General features: G+C 57.4%; 1 protein-coding gene across 1 annotated transcript; it reads right to left on the reverse strand.

Annotated features, from left to right (window-relative positions):
• Positions 1–1,264: 1,264 nt before the first annotated feature.
• On the reverse strand, positions 1,265–15,140 carry ARID5A (AT-rich interaction domain 5A). The gene is made up of 7 exons (XM_022599225.2): positions 15,016–15,140; positions 7,528–7,643; positions 5,969–6,089; positions 5,557–5,609; positions 5,015–5,112; positions 4,600–4,759; positions 1,265–4,246 (listed from the first exon to the last, which is right to left on the reverse strand). The coding sequence occupies exons 1-7, from the start codon at positions 15,017–15,019 to the stop codon at positions 3,017–3,019; spliced, it is 1,782 nt and encodes a 593-aa protein (XP_022454933.2). The 5' UTR covers positions 15,020–15,140; the 3' UTR covers positions 1,265–3,016.
• Between the last annotated feature and the right edge of the window lie 3,996 nt (positions 15,141–19,136).

Consider the following 19,136-nt stretch of genomic DNA (forward strand, 5'->3'; position numbering starts at 1 on the left):
GGCAGCGAGGCATGCGGGATCTTAGTTCCACGCCCCCTGCAGTGAAAGCTGGTTTCAAGGCTCCCACATCTCAACTTCTCTGGTCCCGACCTCCTCTCCTCCAGTGATTTCTCTCACACCACTCAGTCCCACGAACTCACCCAATAACCAAAGTGATTTCAGCTGCCCCCTTACGTTCCCAGCTCACCTCCTCTGGTGGCCATGGCCCTCTGAGCCCACGGGGACCCGTGTCCTGGGTCCCCCACTCCCTGCCGTCCTCACCTCCCCTGCCACTGCTCCCCGGGCTCACACTGCTCCAGCCTCGTAGCCTTCCAGATCCTCAGACACGTGCCTGTTCCTGCCCTGGGGGCCTTGATCCTCCCTGTCCCTGCTGCTCTGCCCCCAGAAGCTCCCAGAAGCCTCTGTCTCCTCCTCCAGCCATTGCTCAGATGCCACCTTCTACCTCTCTGGCCATTGTGTTTAAAACGCCACACCCTGGAAATGGACAGTGGTGATGGTCACCCACCATTGTGAATGTACTCAGTGCCGCTGAATTGTACTTAAAAATTGTACTTAAAAATGGTTAAAATGGTAAAGGTTATGCTAAGTTACGTTTGCCATAACAAAACTGCACAACCCACTCCCAGCCCTATTTTTCTCCCCAACGCTTCTCCTGACACTCTGTATTTTATTCATTTTTTAATTGACTGCCTCCCCCATAGGGCGTCAGCTCCACGAGGGCAGAAACTTGAAGGTTCTGTCCACTGGGGTGTCCATCCAACACCTAAAACAGCACCTGGCATCCACTGGAAATAGACCGTGTTTGTCAAACGGCCTCTACTTAGACTGTCCCTGGGAAAAGGGCTGGGACTGTGGGGACATCCCTTTCAGAGTCGCCTCCGCTCACCACCGCCGACAGCTCAGACCAGGTGACACAAAGGAAAGAGTATAAAAACCACGATGACCTGGGGTGCACCTGTCCGCCTAGGGCGGCAGTGCCAGGAAGCATGTACAGGGTGCCCTTCCAGCGAGCCAGGCACTCCACTCAGCCCAGCCTGGCACCTGAGGCTATGGGACCTCTCGGAGCTGCTGCTTCATTTGTAAATAGGGATGGTGCCATCCCCGGGAATTGAGAGGAGTGAGGAAAATCATGGAAAGCTAGCACGCCGGAGCTGCAGGGCACAGGGCACAGAGGTTTTCCAGGAAGCACGTCCACTTTCAGCCCTGGTGTTTGCTGATGCCCAAGCAGAGCCACAGCATCCCCCACCCCCACCCCCGCCCAGGGACCAGCTCAGCATGAGGATACTCACATGGAAAGGAGTGTTTCCCAGAGCAGCCTCCAGAGGGCGCCACCATCACGGCCCTGAGCCACCCGAGCTCAAGTTTTGCTGCCAGGCCACCAGCCCACCTCTGTGACAGGGTGAGGCCGCTGTGGCTTTGCAGATGAAGGGGACCCCAGCAACCGTGCCCCGTATCAGGCAGGGCCCCACACACAGCAGATGCCCCTACTCAGGGGGTCTGTAGCCCAGCACCCAGGGCACTTGCAGGGAGGGTGGCCAGAGAATTCTGTCCTCTCCCTGCTCCTCGTCAACCACGGAGGCTCCAGAGGCCTAGAGGGATGGGAGCACGTGGGTGCTGCGGGAGCCGGGAACTCGGGCTACTTGGGCTGGCGCCTGGCTTCTCCCCAGAGGAGGAAGGGAATCCAGACATGTCCCTGCAAAGCCTGAGTGTTCACAACAGCGGTGACCACCTGCCAGATACCCATCGCCAGCTGATGAATCTGACGCCATAAGTCAGGACCCTGAGGCCAATAGTGGCACTGCCCTTCCAGGAACCTGTATGAAGTTCAGCAGGCAGCTGTGCCCGGCTCCCGAGAACAGGCAGCCTGAGGGAGGGAGGGAAGCAGTGCCTCTGACAGGGGCACCCCTCCCACTGAGACAGGCAGGGGCACACTGCTCCCCAGGCAGAGCCTGTAGGAAGGAGGCGGTTTGAGCCCCTGGAGCAACCACATCTGAAATATGGCAGATGCCCCAGGCCAAGATTGCAGCCCCTTCACCCCTCTCTTTCCCTCCAGGTGCCCCCAGTAGGAACCTCCCATGCCCCACACCCTTGTGTCGCAGGCAGCTGGGGGTGAAGCGGGGGGCTCACCAGGAAGATTCAGCAGCAGCCTGGCAAGTCTGCATCCACCACCAGGGCAGACCAGTGCTTCCTGCTCACACCCTCAGCCCCCAGGGGTGCTGCAGAGCATCCCACCAGCCAGGCCCTGTGGCTTACTTAGCTCAGAGCATTGGAGTCACGCCTGAGTGCACAGCTCTGCTCCCCCACTTACCTGCCGGGGAACCTGGGTAAGTCCCCAGCCCTCTCTGCGCCTCAGGCCCCCATCTGTACCATGAGGTAGACAAAAGGCAGCTGTCCTGAGGAGCAACTAGCCAAGCGGATTGAAGGCACAGGACGAAGGGCACAACCTGCCAAGGTATGAGCAGGAGGCTGGCTTTGGCTCTGGGTCCACTCTTCATTGGGGTGATGGCATCCCAGGCCCAAGCAGGTGCTGGGCAGGACCCTCTCCTTGGCTCCCCTGTGTCAGCCTGTGGGAGGCGCCACCCACAAGGATGCCCCCACCTTGCCCTTGCAAAGGTCCACGCCACACATACCTCAGGGCTGCGTGGATTCACAGGTGTTTTATTGGCTTTTCCGTAGGCAGCCTGGATGCCTCACGCTGCTAACCGTCCCCTCGACCCCTCACCCCACTCCTGGCCTCTGTTCTGGGGCCCCGGCTGGGAGCTGTCAGCCTTAACGTCTTCTCCCAAGGCCTTGCAACCACTGGGTCCCCAGCCCCTGGGCTCGTGCTGCCTCCTCGAGACATAAACCCACTTTTCTCACTGCCTCTCTTTGGGCCAGGCTCCCAAGCCGAGGGCGCATCCCTGCGTCAGGCACAGCCGAGTTCTCCTGAGGAGTGGGCTCCACCCCAGAGCCCTTTGGCAGTGCCTACCCATCCCAGGCTGAGTCAGACCCTATGCACAGTGTTGCGGGCTCAGTCCTACAGCTTGGTGTTGAGGTGGAAGGAGAAGTGGGGCACTGCATAGGTTGTGGCAGGTGGCACGTGCCACGCAGATGAGGCTGGGCAAAGTCTGTGACGCAGGGCACTGTCGAAGGATGTGGGGGGGAAGTGCATCAGGCCAGCGGCCATGGGTGAGGGTGCTGCAGTGGCCAGGAGGTGGGCTGGGAAGGCCGGGATGACCAGGGGGCTGAAGGGGAGTGTGGCCTGGCCCTTTAAGGGGTCCAGGGTGCTGGCGAAGTTCAGTGGGCAGCGCAGCATGGTGCCCCTGCAGGCCTCTGGGAGGGTGGGCCCCAGGGCCGGGCCCAGCAGGCAGGAGACGGCCAAGTCGGGCCCCACAGACTTGGTCCCGCACTCCTTGGCATCCACCTCCTTAAGAAAGGGAGACACTGCCCGCAGTTTTTTGCCGCCATGGACCAAGCCCTCTTCCTCCAGGCTGCGCTTGTTGCCCAGGCCTGGGCTGCTTGGGAAGGTGGTCAGGGGCACGGGGCTCTCGGCAGGGAGCTTCGCCATGGGGGACACCCAGCAGGCTTTGGGTTTGGGGTAGAGGCCACCCCTTCTGGAGCCGCCCTTGTGGAATGCAGAGGGGTGGTCGGCATCCCCGCCCCACACCCGCTGGGGCTCTTTGGCTGGCAGCCCCTCTTCTTTGCCAGGAGGCCCTGATAACACCCCATCTTTAAGACTGGGGAAGAAGTCCCGAGGGTGCTGGCTGATAGGCTTCAGCACCTCGGTGGGGTAGGCGTGGAAGCAGCCAGTGAAGATGGGGGCCAACGGGTGAGGGCCCACCTGAGCCTCCTCCTTGAGGCTGCCACCAGGGCCCTGTGTTCCCTCCGGAGGCGTCAGCCGGTGCCTGGAGTTCTCAGCCTGCCCTCCTGGGCTCCGGGGATTCTCCAGGGGCCGAATAGCTGGGGGTGCCTGGGGCTCCCCACCTGCCCCGTGGCGACAGCCCTCCTCCTGGCACTGCAAGGCCTCCGCCTTGCTCACCTGGGCCAGAAGCTTCTTTTTGGCCAGTGGTGACATGATACCATGTGTCCCTTTGCAGTAGAAGCTGGACAGAAGCCGCCTGTAGGCCTCAGGGCAGCCGCTGGCACCCACGAAGGGCAGAGAGGGCCCAGGGGCTGGGCCTCGCTGTTCCATGCCGTCCCTGGAGGGCTCCTGGCTAGGAAGCCTTGCCAGGTCAGGGGCATCTGTTTTGGTCTTTCCTGGCATCATCTGGAAAGAGAGAAAAGGCCAGGCCTCAGGGCTGGGTGTGAGCCATGCACCCTGACCTGGGCACTTGGTGACAGCAAGGTCCCAAGGGGGCACCCAGGAGCCTCTGCTAGCCCTTCCAGCACCTTTGTGCAAAATTTTCAAAAGGTGTCCCATCCTCTGAATAGACACAGCCTGGGGTCAGGACACAGGAACTGGTGAACGGGGTGCAGACTGGAGTTCAGACCCCACCCACGCACCCACCAGTGCTGCCCTCAGAGGAGGTTCTGGGTGTCCTAGGCAGGGAGCCCTGCGGCCAAGGTGAGGAGAGGTACGGGGCGCTGTGAGGGGCAGGGCACGAGGAGGCCAGAGCTCACCTGGTCCACCCGCTTCTCCTCCTTGGCTTTCTTTGGCCTCTCAGTGGCCCCGTCATCCCCCCGATGCTCCTTGGCCATCTTGTACTGCTTCCTGGGCTTGGAGGGGGGCAGGGGCTTGTCATCCTCTCCCTTCAGGTGCCGCACGTATGGGAGGACCAACCTGAGGAGGAACCGGGCACGTTGACCAGGAGGCCAGGCTGGCAGCAGGCTCCCACCGCTCCAGGCCCACCCGGCCTCCTCCAGCCCCGGACCGCAAACACCCCTGCCCGGCAAGCACACAGACAACCCACGGGGGGCCCGCGCTCTCCCTCATCTCGTCCAGGAGGCCTGCAGTCTGCCCTCCCCGCTCAGGGCCCTGCTGGTCCAACCCTGGGGGTGAAGGCCCAGGTCCTGTGAGCCAGGGGCCTGCCCGTACCTCTCGTAGTGACGGCGCGTGCACGTGGCTGCGCTGGTGCTGCCCGGGCTGCCCCCTAGCTCGTCATACACGTTCTTCCAGAGGCGGCGGCCAGTCACCTGCAAGGATGCCACGTGAAGGCATGGCCGGCGGGCACCCCCTGGCCGCGGGGTCCTCACAGCTCGGGGTCCCCACTTGGATGCAGTTTTGCAGCTGCTTCTCCAGCAGTGGGGCGACGAGGTTGGAGGGGGCTCCCCTGGCCGCCAGCCAGGTCTCCCGCCCAGGGGCCGCCCGAGTGCTGGCCCAAGCAGCTTTCCAAGCACGAGGACAGAACAGATGGGAAAGAGAGGAAATCTTGCTTTGAGCAGCAAAGTAGCAGCAGGCAAGGCGGGTCCCTCCTTCTCCCCGTAGCACACAGGGGAACTGGGGAAAGGGCAGGGTGTGGGACGCTGCCTCGTCCTCCTGTCTAGGGGTAAGGGCAGCTCTTTTGGGCTCACTCTCTTCCCCCAGCTTGACGTGCCAGGAGATACAGCAGGGTAAGGCCTCAGAGGTGCTGTCCTTACCAGCTCGTAGGCCCCCAGCTTCTCCACGGCCTTGTAGATCTTCCACAGGTTAACTGGAGAAAAGAGAGGGCAGGGCCACTCTCAGTCTTGGCAGGAGGAAGGGGTAGCCAGCAGCCTGTCCCCCTGGCCCTGTCAGGCAGGCACAGAACCAGCACGTACCCAGACAGGGCCACTAGGATGGCTAGGCAGGCCACGCCCCGTGCACTGGGGGCCCAGTGGCCCAGTGAGGATGGAAATCCAGCCCCACCCACTGCCAGCCCTGTGCCTGGAGGGAGGCACCCTTTCCGTGTGCAAACCCCGTGGGCTGGCGGTGTCCAGGGTTACCCAGAACGGAGGTGCTCCCCGATGCCCTGCCTGGGTGGGGGTCCCCTGCCGGGCGCCCCCCCTCCCTGCCTGCACCCCAGGGACGCACTCTGCTTGAAGCCGAGATGGGGCACCCTCTGGATGGGCGTGTGTCGCTCCTTCATGAACTTGTAGAGGCTGACCAGGAAGGCCTGCTCCTCCTCCCGCTCCCCGCCTGCCTCGGGGGAGTCCTGGGGAAAGAACACGAGGCAGCAGCATGAGCCCTCAGTTGCTGGGAGGCTGGGGACAGGCGGAACCTCAGGCTGCTGGGGAGGAAAGAGATGCGTGGCCCCCAGGCCCCCACAGGAGGGAGCAGACCCCCAGACCCAGCTCTGGGCTGCACTGCTTGTTCCTGGGGTCAAAAAGGCACAGGTGTCAGCTGTTAGTGCCCAGAACCCCAGGTCAGGGTCCACAGAGGCCCTGGGAGCTGCCCTGCACCTTCTCCAAGTTTCTGACCACTTCTTCCACTTGTCGCATCTGCATCTCAGCTCCTCTACCACACTGTGAGTTCCTGGCGGTAGGCGCAGCGTCCCCAGGGCTCCCAGCAGCCCCTGTGGTCCAGGTTGAAGGAACAAAAGTGCCTGGTGCTCTCTGGCTCTGTGGCGCCATGCCACCAGGCCTCTGTGACCCGCCCGTCCACGTGCTTAACTCAGGGAGGGGAGACCCTGTCCTGGGCTCCAACTGGCACTTCTGTCAGATGCACAGGTCTTTTGGTTTCTGCTCTCAGGGGGAATTTCTGCCGATGCTGTTCACGTGGCTGGTAGCTCAGGGCAGGGGGCTACTGTTAGGCTGGGGCTGAGGTCCTGGCAGGACAGGCCCCAAACACGAGAAGGACGAAAAACACCAGGGCCTAGAACCGTGCAGAGAGCCACGTGCTCCAAAAATACTCTATTCAAGTACCATGTCCGTGATTTTGACTAATCAAAGACCTCTGGTAATAAACAAGCCACCTCATATGTTAATGCACGAAATTGGCACACACTGGAGCCCAAGGCAGCTGTTTTCTGGAGCCTCAGAATGAAGGCGCTCTGACCACAGCTCTTCAAATGAATGTGCTCTTCTATTCCTCTTCTCTGAACTCCAGGCAATCTGTTAAAACCTGTTCCCACTTGCAGCTACTCTTCTACATGAATCAGGATTTCTACTCCAGCCTGTGCCACCAAAGCAAATGGCTGAAAAGCACGACGCTGAGGAGTTGAGGCTGACCACTCCGACCACGCTGGTCAACACAGCTGCGTTGATCTCACGAGGTGACTCTAAGGTCCATGTTATCAATGTGGATGGACGGAAGGATGTAAATGTACTTTTACATCGTAGAATAGTGCTTTTATCTGTTTCATACATCAGGGTTCCAGGTAATCCTCATTTGATAAAAGGGTTCTGCTATAGAAACCAAGCCTGAAACCCCAGCCAGGGGTGACGGGTGAGCCTTCCTGTCTGCCCCGCTCCCAGCGCCCAGTGCAGGGCCCAGGACAGCGGGGCTGGGCCCCTCTCCAGGCTCTCTGCAGGATGGGGGATAGGGAACTCATCTCCAGGGAGTCTCCATGTTCACCTGGGAAGCTACACACAGGTGGGGTGGGGGTGAGGGAGGGGCAGGGAAGAGGGCCCCAGGGGGGTCGTCCAACTCACCTCCAGCTGGACGGGGCTCTGGTTCCTGTTCTGCTCAGCGTCGGGTTGAGGAGACACAGGTGGGTCTAGGGGGTCACCATCCTCTGACTGTTTCCTTTTGCCTTTGACAGGAGGTGCTGGGAGGCGAGGAAGAGGGAGAGAAGGGGGGAGGAGGGAGAGAACGTGAGATGCTGGCAGGGAGGAGCGGGCGGCAGGAGGACCAGGTGGGGGTGAGTCCTCGCCGCCGTCCTCTGCTGCCTGTCCTCTGCACACGGTCCCGGCTGCTGCAGGCAGCCCTCTAAACACTCACAGGCCTCCCCCGACTCTGCCCTCCTCCCCTCTCAGCCCCACCAGGCCCCGCCCACACCACACCTGACACTTTTCCTTCCTCCATTCCAGCCCTCTGCCCACAACTTCGAAGGAAACCCTAAATCACCTTGGGGTCAAGTGACAGGAGACCGGCACTGGGGCCGTGGTGCTCGGGGAAATCATGTCTCCAAAACCTGCCCCACATTCAGGCAGAAAGTTTGGGAAAGCTGCAGAGGCTTCCATGATTGTGGACCCCCAAAGCACCACGGGGGGCTGCTTGGACCATAAACCCTCCAGAAATAATCAAGAAGAGGGTAAGTTCCTATTTGTGAAGCACCCAGCCTTTGCCTGAGGCATCAGCAGAGTCCTCACTGCCCCTAATTAGGCCACACGCTCCCCTCACCTGCACGGTTCCTGGTGAGCCTTCAGGTCTCACCTGACAAGTCGCTTCCTCGGGGTGGCCCTTCCCAGCCCCCAGCCAAGCACAGCACTTCTCTCTAGTCATCCTCTAGCCATCCTCACACCATCCAGATGGGCCATCCAGACTGAGATGCCCACGGCTCGTCTGGCCTCCTGAGAGCTTCGTGAGGCCGCCCAGCAACCCACAAAGTAGGTGGTAGGTAAGCGAGAATGAGTGTCTCACAACAACCTGACAGAGGGGAGGGAGGAGCCAGGGGTTTGGTTTTACTGAGGGCATCCTGAGAGCTGATGGCTGCAAAGACACAGCACCCCTGCCGCTGCCAAAGCACAGCCACTGGGAGCTGCTCTGGCTGGCAGCAGGTGTGAGACCGGGAGCCCATGTCTTCTGACCTTTTCTTTTTTTCTTTCCTTTCTCCTTTTGGTTAATCCTGCAAGAACTGTCCTGGTTCGCTCCAACTCAAGAAATTTTTACTGCTGGGAACGTGCAAGATTCCCCCTCCAACCCAGACAGAAAAAGAATCTCCTTAAGAACAAGAAACCCGCGCCAGAGTGACCCACAAGGTCAGCAGTACCCAGAAGCACGAGCTGCAGAACCTCCGGCCGCTGGACAGTGTCCCCTTGGGTAGCTGTTCACAGGGGCGCTGTGCAGGGTCTTGGCTCTGTGTCCCTGGCCCTTTCATGTATGTTCTCTCATTGAGTCCCAGAGGAATCCCATTTTAAGGGAGGCTGGGGGGACTGAAGCCAGAGAGGTTAAGTTGCTTGCCGCCCTGAGGGACCAGATTCAAAACAAGGTCTGTCTGACCACCAGTCCAGGGGCCTGGCCTCGCCACCACTGCGGCTGCTGTATCACCAACATTGCGAAGCCCTGGTGGAGAGTCCAAATAAACCGGGAAGAGAAACCGAGCCTAACACTTGTCAAGCATGAGTTGGGCCTGGGCCATCCTTGCAGGCTGGCTCCTGACCACTGGAGACACGGTCAATCTCCAGAAATAAGTGGGTTCTAATGACTGCTCCCCAAAAGACTGATGCCTTTCCAACCAGGTCCTTGGGCGAATCTGTGCCTCAGTCTCCCCTTCTGTGAAATGGGGAGAGAAGGACGCTGGAGTCCTTTGCTAACTATCCATGAATCCCAAAGCCTTCTAGGTCATGGGCACGCCTGCATCCTCCTGTTTTTCTCCTTTCCCTTCCTGCCTTCTCTGCTCTGCTTTCACATCCTCTCTCCCTTCTTGCCTGAAGCAAAAATGCTCAGCTCCGAAGGAGTCTCTCCATCGTGTTCCTGTGATGGGGCTTCTCACCGAAGCCCTCTCGCAAATTTGCTACAAGTCAGTCACTGTCCTCGGGCCTCAGAGAAATAAGGTGGTGGGACCAGGGCCCACTGGAATCACGCGGGGAGCATTTAACAGACATGATGCCTGTCTCCCACCCCACCCCCGCCTGAGTTTGATTTAAGGTCCTGCAAGGGGCATCAGAGTTTAAAGCTCCCCAGGGGAGCTGAGAGGGCAGACAGGTTGAGAGCCACCAGGCCAGAGTGGCCCTAGTCCCTCCTGCTCAGTTCCAGAGTTGGTGAGCTCTGCCTGGGCCATTCTCTCCTGGGAAAATCTCCTGGAGTCAGGCACTTGGGTTACCTGGAAAGGAGGTCACCAATCTGAGCTGTTTAACTCCAGACGGGAAAGGGATTATAGCTTCCCTAGAGCCACAAAGGGAAACACTCTATCTCTGTGTGCGGCTGAGTCCCAGAGTGCAGCCGGCCTCCCTTCTCTCGCACCCAGGACTGCTGCTGTGCTCACTCATCCTGGCAGGGCCTTCTAGGCCCTCACCCTTGCAGCCCCGATGAGGTAGGGCGGGGAGAGTCTTTGCCCTCCTTCCCCAGCCTGTCCTGTCCCTGGCTGTCCTATCCTTCTCTTCCCCAATCATTGGTAGATCAGGGTTCCGGGTAAATCTTCATTTGGAAAAAGAGTTCTGCTACAAGAATTAAGTTTGAAACCGCCTGCTGTAGGTGCCGGGTGAGTCCTCCTGCCTCCCAGAAACCCAGCTGCCGCTGAGTGACCGCTGCTGCCATGAGCCACTGAGTTCCTGTCTTGCCCTGAGCTTATGGGTGTATAGATCCCCTCTGAGCACAAAGCCTCAGATGCCCTGTTGTAATGGAGGTGGATTCAGTTACAAAAAAAACCTCTGCTCTCCAAAGGCATGCCCTTCAGACATCGCCTTTTCCATCCAGGAAGCAATAATGACAATAATGGTTATTATTTATCTGTTTACTTTAATCTATCTGGAATCTGTAAGGTATGAGGGGCTTCCCTGGTGGCACAGTGGTTAAGAATCTGCCTGCCAATGCAGGGGACAAGGGTTCGAGCCCTGGTCCGGGAAGATCCCACATGCCGCAGAGCAACTAAGCCCGTGAGCCACAACTACTGAGCCCTAGTGCCACAACTACTGAAGCCCACGCGCCTAGAGTCCGTGCCTCTCAACAAGAGAAGCCACAGCCATGGGAAGCCCACGCACCGCAACGAAGAGTAGCCCCCACTCGCTGCAACTAGAGAAAACCCGCGTGCAGAAATGAAGACCCAACACAGCCAAAGATAAATTTATAAGGTACGGGATAGGGGTTTAACCATACTTCCCCATGGGTGGGTGGTCCCAGTATTGACTGAATGATCTCCTCCCCCAATAATCTGAAATGCTACTTTTCCCACAATCTGCAGGCTTGTAAGGAACACTTTAGGGGCTGGTTTTGGACTTTCTCTTCTGCTTGATTCACTGTGGAATGCTGGACCCATGCACAGTTTTAATTTCTGTAGCCTTGTAACACAATGTACTATTCAGAGCATAAGTCCCCCATCATTACTCCTCTTAGAAAATTCCTTCTGAAGTTTAGGATAATTCTGTCACATAGAAAGGAAAGAAGAAAAAAAGGAAGGGAGGGAGGGAGGAAGCGGCGGGGTGGGGTGGGGGAGGAAGAAAAGAAAAGAAGAAGAAAAACCACTGAGGTTTTGACTGAATTGCATTTACATTTAGAAATTACTTTGAAAGATAATAACACCTTTCTAATAGGGCATCTTCCTCTGCGGGACCACGTGTCTCCCTCTGCAGTGCTGAGTTCCTGCTCACAGGCCCTCTGCATCCCTGTTGAGCTTATTTCCCGAGTTTTGTGCAGCTAGGCAATAGTGTGAGAAGAACCCTGACAATGACAGCAGGACTAAGCTCACAGCCCGCTGCCATTTCCTCATCTCGGGGGCCCTTGTGACCCAGCCCCTCACTGGCAGCGAGGGGGCGTGGCAGGTGCTGGGCAGTGGGATGGCTCAGGCCCCTCCTGTGTTAGGAATCTGTCTCTGTTTGGCTCCATGGCTCTGTGGAAGTCAAGCTTAACCCTAGATCCTAATACCACAGCAGTGAAGAGGTTAATTTCAGTCGCTGGCTGCAAAAGAGGAGATTCCCAAAGTGAAGCCCACCTGTTCTCAGGCCCCTCTCTCCCTCTCCTTCCACACTATGTACTCCACCAACTGACACCAGTCTCTGCTAGGCCCTGGAGTAGGCACTTCCGTACATTAGCTCCCTGCATCTTCCCAGCACCCAGTGGGTATTATTTCCCCCCCTTTAACGATACAACACCTGAGGCTCTGAGAGGATCAATAACTTGCCTGAAGTCACACAGCTGTCTAGTGGCAAAGCTGGGATTTGGAACCAGTGCAGTCTGCCTGTCCCAAGACACTGAACCCTGAGATCTAGAGTTTTTTAACGGGAGCAGGGAGACCCCAAGTTCCTTCTCTGTGCTCAGAGGGTACCCATTTGCCCACCCTCCCTGGGGGATCTGCAGTCTCCCGCCACAGCATTCCCGTTAGTCTGCTGCCCTGCCAGACGAACTGAGAGCAGATGAGCTTGGGGCAGGAGGAGGGACGGGGAGGGGGCTCTGACTTCACACAGGTGCTTCTGTACCTTAGTTTACCTGTCTATAGGTGGGTGTGTTAGAACCCCCATGGGCCCAACGTTCTAAGCAGAACAAAGCAAGAAACGAGGCTCCCCCTACCAACCACAGTTGACTGTGTGCACATGTGTGCGCGCATCCCTCAGTGAGATCTGAGGTCTGCCTGTCCTGCTCACTCCCCGGTGTGTCTCAGCGCCTGGAGTCCTGCCCAGGAGAGAGCAGGTGCTCCAAAAACACAAGCCCCACTGAGCCTTACCGGTGCAGTATGAGCTACCTGACCTCACATAGTGCTGACGCTGAGAGCCGCCCAGCTGTGCCTACTTCAAGGCCTGCCCCCCTCTCTCTCTCTCTCTCTCTCTCCTCCCCCCGCCCCCTCCCCCGCCTCATTCACCCTTGGTGTGATGGAAAGGAAGCGACACTTCCTTTCATGAAAAGTCACCCACTGGGAGCACCGTGTCAATTACCACAATAATGGTAACAGCAGCCTCAATAACAACCAACAGACGCGGCCACACCTCCTCGCCTAAGGCCGTTGGCTTAAGTTTCTCTTAGCTTGAGCTGGAGCTGAAACAAAGACAGCCTTTGAAGCGGCCAGTCCACTCTGTGGCCCAGGAGCCGGCTGCCTGGCGGTCTCCGTGTGGAGCTTGCTCCAGCGTGGTTTGGGGAAGGGGGACCTGCCAAGGGCTGTGCTCCAGCCAGCGCTAAGGACAGACGGCCGACCGGGACATGGAAGCCCAGAGGGCACAGGGTGCAGCTCCCGACCCAGCCCTGCCTCTGGGCCTCAGCTGGGGGAAGAGGGGGGTCAGGATCTAGGAACATCTGGGGCCAAGATGACAGCCTTCAGTGTAGAAAAGTGGGGGCATGGGGGCACCAGATACGACACTGCCAACTCCCAAGCCCTGCTGGAATTCGGCCGCCCTTTAGCCGGCTCTGGGATATCCTAAAAGACCCTGTTCCAGGATGGGGCTGAATCCCCACTGTCCCTCCCCTCCAAGTCTGGGTGATGTTTGACAGTAACAGTAATGGCTCCATCTATGGACCGTTTCCTGTGTCCTCACGGACTACATTTCCTGCACCTACTCCACCTATGGGGGAACCAGGCTTGGCAGCGGCTTGTCCAAAACACTGGCCAACAGTAGAGGCACAGCCAGGACGGAGCTGTGTCAGCTGCCTGACCTCTGCCTGGGGCACTCGTTTGCCTCTCAGCTTTTCCGCTCCGCTCCTAGAGCACCCCACACCCTCCGCCAAGGATGGCTCTCCAAGTCGGTACCACAAGGTCCCAGAGGGAGGGTGGGCCATCCCAGGCCAGTTTCCAGAACCATTGCGAAGGGAGAGGGGGCGGGGTCTTAGAGGCCTGATTCGTCCTCACTGCCAGACCAGGGCTGGTCTGTAAAACTCAGTTTCCCAGACTCTAACTCATACAAGAAGGGGCTGATTCCGTGAGGTCTTTTCTATCTCTGCCGTTCCAAGTTCGAGGCCCCAGACGGGTCCCCGGGGCTTGTACGGACTCTGGAACTCCACTCCCGTGGCCCAACCCACTAGCTGCCATCTCCCATCCCTCCTCTGCCCTAACACGGCCTGTGGGCGCAGAGACCCCAAGCCCCCAACCCTGGTGCTCGGGAGGGGACAAGAAGCACCTGTTATCCTCTCCTTGGCCCCGCGGACCCCTCCTCGATAGCTGACGACCCCGCAAACAAAGGGACCCGGGGTCTGGCCAGCGAAGTGCCGCCGTACCCGTACCCTGAGCCTTCGGGGGTCCGGCAGCCGGCGACCCCCACCCCTATCCCAGCGTCCGCGGGACTGGAGGACGAGAGCCCGGCCTGGCCGCGCCCCCTGAACACCCTGCACAGGGACCGAGACGAGGCAGCCGTGTCGTGGTCCCAGGCTCGGACTGTGCGCGAAGCCAAACTTCTCGCACGCTCGCAGCCCGCGCACCGCCACTCCTCTTCTCCCCCCCACCCCACCGCCCCCATCACTCCCGGGGCCGCCATCCCGTCCCTCCTGGAGACCCGAGAAGAGAAAAAAGAGACAAGAGAAAGATGCGCCGAGCAAAAAGGGAAGCTACTTCTTCCCTGTCGTGGGGAGCGTGGGGGTGTGTGTGTAGAGGAGGGTGGACAGGAGACAAGAAGAGAAGAGACCAGAGAAGAAAAGAAAAAAGGGAAGGGAAAAGAAAAAGAGAAAGGGTAGAGGACGAGGAGCCGGTAACCGCCGAAGGATCAGCACGCCCGTCGGCTGAAAGAGGAACAGTTGATTCTTCAAAATGCATTGAGCAAGTTCTTCAAAGCCCGCGCAGAGTCACTTTCAGGAAACGGCGGCCGCAGTGGAAAACGTCCCGCGCGCCCAGCGGACCCCGGTGCCCCTTTCTCGGCGGCGCCGGAGGGTTCTGAGAACCACCGGGATGTGACGTCGAGAGGGGGTGGGGGGCCGGGGGGGCTGCAGGCAGAGAACTGCTGCGGACAGCTGTCACAACAAATTAGCTGAGACCAGCTCGAGATTGAAAACCACAGCAGGAAGTGGGATGACAGAACCGTACAGAACTTGGTAAATTTCAGTCAAAAGGCGACAAGAGTTTCGAGATAAACGCCCGGGAAGCCCCTGGCCGCCAAAACTTTTTGTCTTTCTTTTTTTCGAAGAGCGCGCGCCGACACCGGGCCTCACCCTCCCGCTCGGGGCGGGGGGAGCGGGCGCCCCGGTCCAGGCTAGATCCCCACGTCCTCGCCCTCGAGTCCACCCCCGGCCCCGCGAGCCCCCCAAGGCAGCACCGACGGCTACGAGCGCCGGGGGAGACCTGGCGCCGCAACTTCGCCCTCCCACGGGGCCGCCAGCCCCATCCCGGGCCGGACCACAGAGCCGCTTACCCATGGCCCGGCGAGGTCCAGCGGCTCCAGCCCGAGATGCTCCGCACGATCCTATCTCCCGACCCCGCGCTCTCCGCGCTACTGACCCGCCGCGCAGCTTGCCAGTCGCCTACCCGCGGCCCCGCCTCGCCCCGCCCGCCCCCGCTCCGTTCTGGGCTCCGGTTGGCGGGTCCGATTCTTCCGCGAGGGGCAGGGACCGCCCCCTGAGGCAGGGGAACTCTGGGAGTTGTAGTGTGCTCTTCCCCTCCCCAGTCTCCGAGACCGCGGAACTATGCTGCTCACCTGGAGAGACTGAGGCAGGACACCCAGGAGTCACTGCTGCCTTGTGCCTCTGGAGGCAAAACTCGAGCCTTGGAAAAATCCTCCTTGCTCCTCAGCAAGGAACTGGGGGTCTGGGTGGGGTGAGCAAAGCCCTTCTGACTTTGACTTGAACTCGGTGTAAGGCATTGTCCATCTCTCTCCCAGCCCAGCATATAAGTAGTGATGGTTGGTGTTAGCTAAACAAGGACCCCGCCCAAAGTAGCAAGTCTTTGGCCAAAGCTCTGTGGGGTCCCAGAAATGCCTGGGACAGGAAACCTGATATATGTGGACGGCCAGTGTCCACATATATCTCAACGACAGAGAGGACAGCTACAAAGTGAGCAGTCGAAAGAGGGGGCATGACCCCTGCTTGGAGGGGTGAGGCTTTGGGTGGAGTGGGGGCCCGAGGAGATGCTGAGCCAGCTGCAGCAGGACTTCTGCTGGAGGGAGAAGTAACTCAGCCATACTGACATCACAGAAGAGGAAACCGAGGCTTGGGTTTGAGAGCTCAAGGTCTGGAAGCATCACTCACAAGCCAAAAGGTGGAAGCAACCCAGAGTCCATTGATGGATAAATGGGTGAACTGCGGTTTGTACATACAATGGAATATCACTCAACCTGAAAAAGGAAGGAAATTCTGACATGTGCTACAACATGAATGAACCTTAAATAGACCAGACACAAATGATAAATACTGTATGATTCCACTTACAGTCAAATTCATGGAGCCAAATAGTAGAATGGTGGTTACCAAGGGCTGGGGGGCAGGGGGAATAGGGAGTTAGCACTTAATATGCACAGAGTTTCAGTTTTGCAAGATGAAAACGTTTGGGAGATGGATGTTGGTGACGGTTGCACAACAATATGTACTTAATGTCCCTGAACTGTACACTTAAAAATGGTTAAAATGGTCAATTTTTTGTGATATATATTTTACCTCAATTTGAAAAAAGAGCCTAAGGTCTCAGCATGTGGCTAGCTAGGACTTAAACCCTGTTCCTAATACAAGAGTAGGCACCCACAATTTTGTTGATTAGTTTCCAATACAAACAGCTCTATGCATTTCCTAATTTTATAGGATAAAACTGAGGCTCTCGGGAATTCCCTGGCGGTCCAGTGGTTAGGACTCCACGCTTCCAATGCAGGGGGCATGAGTTCCATCCCTGGTCGGGGAACGAAGATCCCACAAGTCTTGTGGCCAAAAAACAAACAAAAAACAGAAAAACTGAGGCTCTGGAGGATTAATCAGCTCAAGTAAATCAGCTGGTAAGTGGTGGAGCCTGAGCTAAACACAGGCATCAGAGCTCCAGTACAGGCCCCTTCAACCATTTCCCTCAGCATCTCTTGGCAGTGCTGTTAACTGAATCAGGGACCATGGCCTGAGGAGGAGAAAGCGTAAGGGGGAAGATTTGAGTGCTGGTGAGGACATGGTGGGTCAGCAAGATGTCCAGTGGTAGCTGGCACTGAGGCCTGGAATCCAGGAGCAAGGCGCAGATTGGAAATACAGATGGTTAAGGAGCCCTTGTACCCAGGCACCCACCAACCAGGTTTGCATCAATTACTGCCCAGCCATCACCCTAAACAAATGGACCAGGGTTGTAGGTTGGTGACCCTGAAACCCTGTCCCTTACCCTTTGGCTCTGAGATGAAAGAACTCTCCAGGCTCAGCCCAGAGTGGACAACACTGTGGGCTCCCTTGTCTACCCCATAATGGGTTGGTTTGTAAAAGCCAGTGCTTGTAGATTTGGTAACAGACACGTCATCAACAATAGTAACTGCCTAGAACAATTGTTATAATGGTGATTATAATAGTGCACCCCACTTCCCAGTTTACAACCTCTCTCCGGGAGAGCTGAGGCCGTGGTGGTAGATGCTGTGTGGAATGCCATCAGGTAGCTTTGTCCATTCTTTTTTTTTTGAGGGGGGGGGCATGCTGCACAGCTCGCGGGACCTTAATTCCCCAACCAGGGATCGAACTTGTGCCCTTGGCAGTGAAAGCTCGGAGTCCCAACCACTGGACCACCAGGGAATTCTCTCGTCCATTCTATAAGGATTGTTTGCCCAAGGTTCAGGATGGAGACCAGGACGCTGCCCTCACCATCCCAATCTAGGCCAACCCCACCCTCCCAGATTGGATAGACTCACTGCCTGATAAAGCAGCAGCTCATCCCACACGGGATAGAGTTATTCTGCCATCCGGGCAGCCCAGCACACTCTTACAGGCAGTGGCTGCTGTGCAAAGCCTCAGCAAGTCCACACCTGCCTGTGCCAACCTGGGAACAATATGATCTAAATTTAATTGCCACCTGCGGCAGCTGTTTGCAATAGAAAGTAATTTACAACAGCCAATAAATCTTGCAGAGGAATGACATCTCCATTTGCTTCCCTAAAAGCATAAATACATCCATTGCTCAAGCCACTATCTCACACACCTCCACCTCGAGCTCACAGACACCCTCCTCCTGCGTCTCCCAGCCATCAGCTCCCAGCCCACGATGGGCTGAGAGAAGTAGCCTAGGCCCTCAATGTCTTGGTGTCTATGTCTCAAATAAATTTTTTTTAAAAACACCACTAATGAATGCATTCCTCCCATAAAGACATTACAAATAATAAGTTGGTCCTCTCTGACACCACTCCAAACTCAGTTCCCTCCCTGACCCAGAGATAAGGACTCTATTATCAGATTGGGTAAAAGCTTCCAGAACTTTCCCTATGTATTTTCATAAATACATGGTGTAGAAAAATATGTAACTTTGTTTTATGGGTGTTTTTTTAAAAAGTGGTACAATTCTAATTGTTCCATTCTGCAACTTGCTTTTTTGCCCAACAGTGTATCTCAGAGATCCCTCTTTGTCAGAAGACAGATCTGTTTCTCTCTCCTGGCGGTTAGGCTGTGGGACTTGGTATGGATCTACCGCGGTCTTTATTTAAATCCCCTCTTTGTGGGGTTTGGTCTTTTTACAATTGCGGGAATCCTCTGAGGACATTCTGGACCCCCTTAGAACATTTACAAGGCTCCAGAGCTCACAAAGTAGTCCAGGAGATTGAGCAAAAGCTGCTTTCTCCTACCTTCTGCCTCCAAATCCCAGAATCCCTTGCTGGCCCAGTTCTAGGAAGAAAACCTGGTCCTGGGTGGTGGTCCTCATCCCAGAGCTCTCAGTGCTGGAGGGACCATTCAAGATCTTTCCACCTGGCCTCTTTTTGGAGAGGAGGCCAGCAGGCCCAGAGATGTTAAGCGAGTTGTCCAAGGTCACACAGCAAGTCCGTGTTGTTGCTTCTGGGACCCACAAACCCATCCAGCACACTCAGGAAATAACACACAGCCAGTTTTCTGCTCTGCGAAGCTCCGTTCCCAGGCTCGGCAGTTGCAAAAGGCCCCCAGGGCTTTGTTTTCAAAGGAGAAATGAAGCGGGAAGTATTTTTAACCGCCGGCCCCGCCTGGCTCCTGCCTCGCTCCCTCGTGCTCGCTGTCCAGGAAAGGCCGGCTTCATAGTGGCATTCGCAACTCATGGAAAACAACAAACGCCCGAAATAGACGATACCCAAGCTCAGGAATGGAAAAAATTGGCTCATGGCTTCAAATGCCTCTTTTAGAAAAAGCCGAGAATAGCTTTCGGCCTTTGGGGAACTGCCGGGGGTGAGGGAGTGGGGAGGTGGCGCTGGGAGGGGGATCTGAGAGTTTTGGTCACTTTGCCCCCCGGGGGCACGTGAACACTAGCTTCCCCAGCTTTGTCCACTCTGGGAGCACATCCGCACCTGGCTGCTGCCCCTTCCCCCCAACCCCCTCCCCACCCAGCCCTGCCCTCCAGCCCAATCTGGAA

Source organism: Delphinapterus leucas, chromosome 13 (assembly GCF_059928025.1).
Source record: "Delphinapterus leucas isolate spDelLeu-1000000601 "Yukka" chromosome 13, BTC_Dleu_Yukka2, whole genome shotgun sequence".
Lineage (NCBI taxonomy): Eukaryota > Metazoa > Chordata > Mammalia > Artiodactyla > Monodontidae > Delphinapterus > Delphinapterus leucas.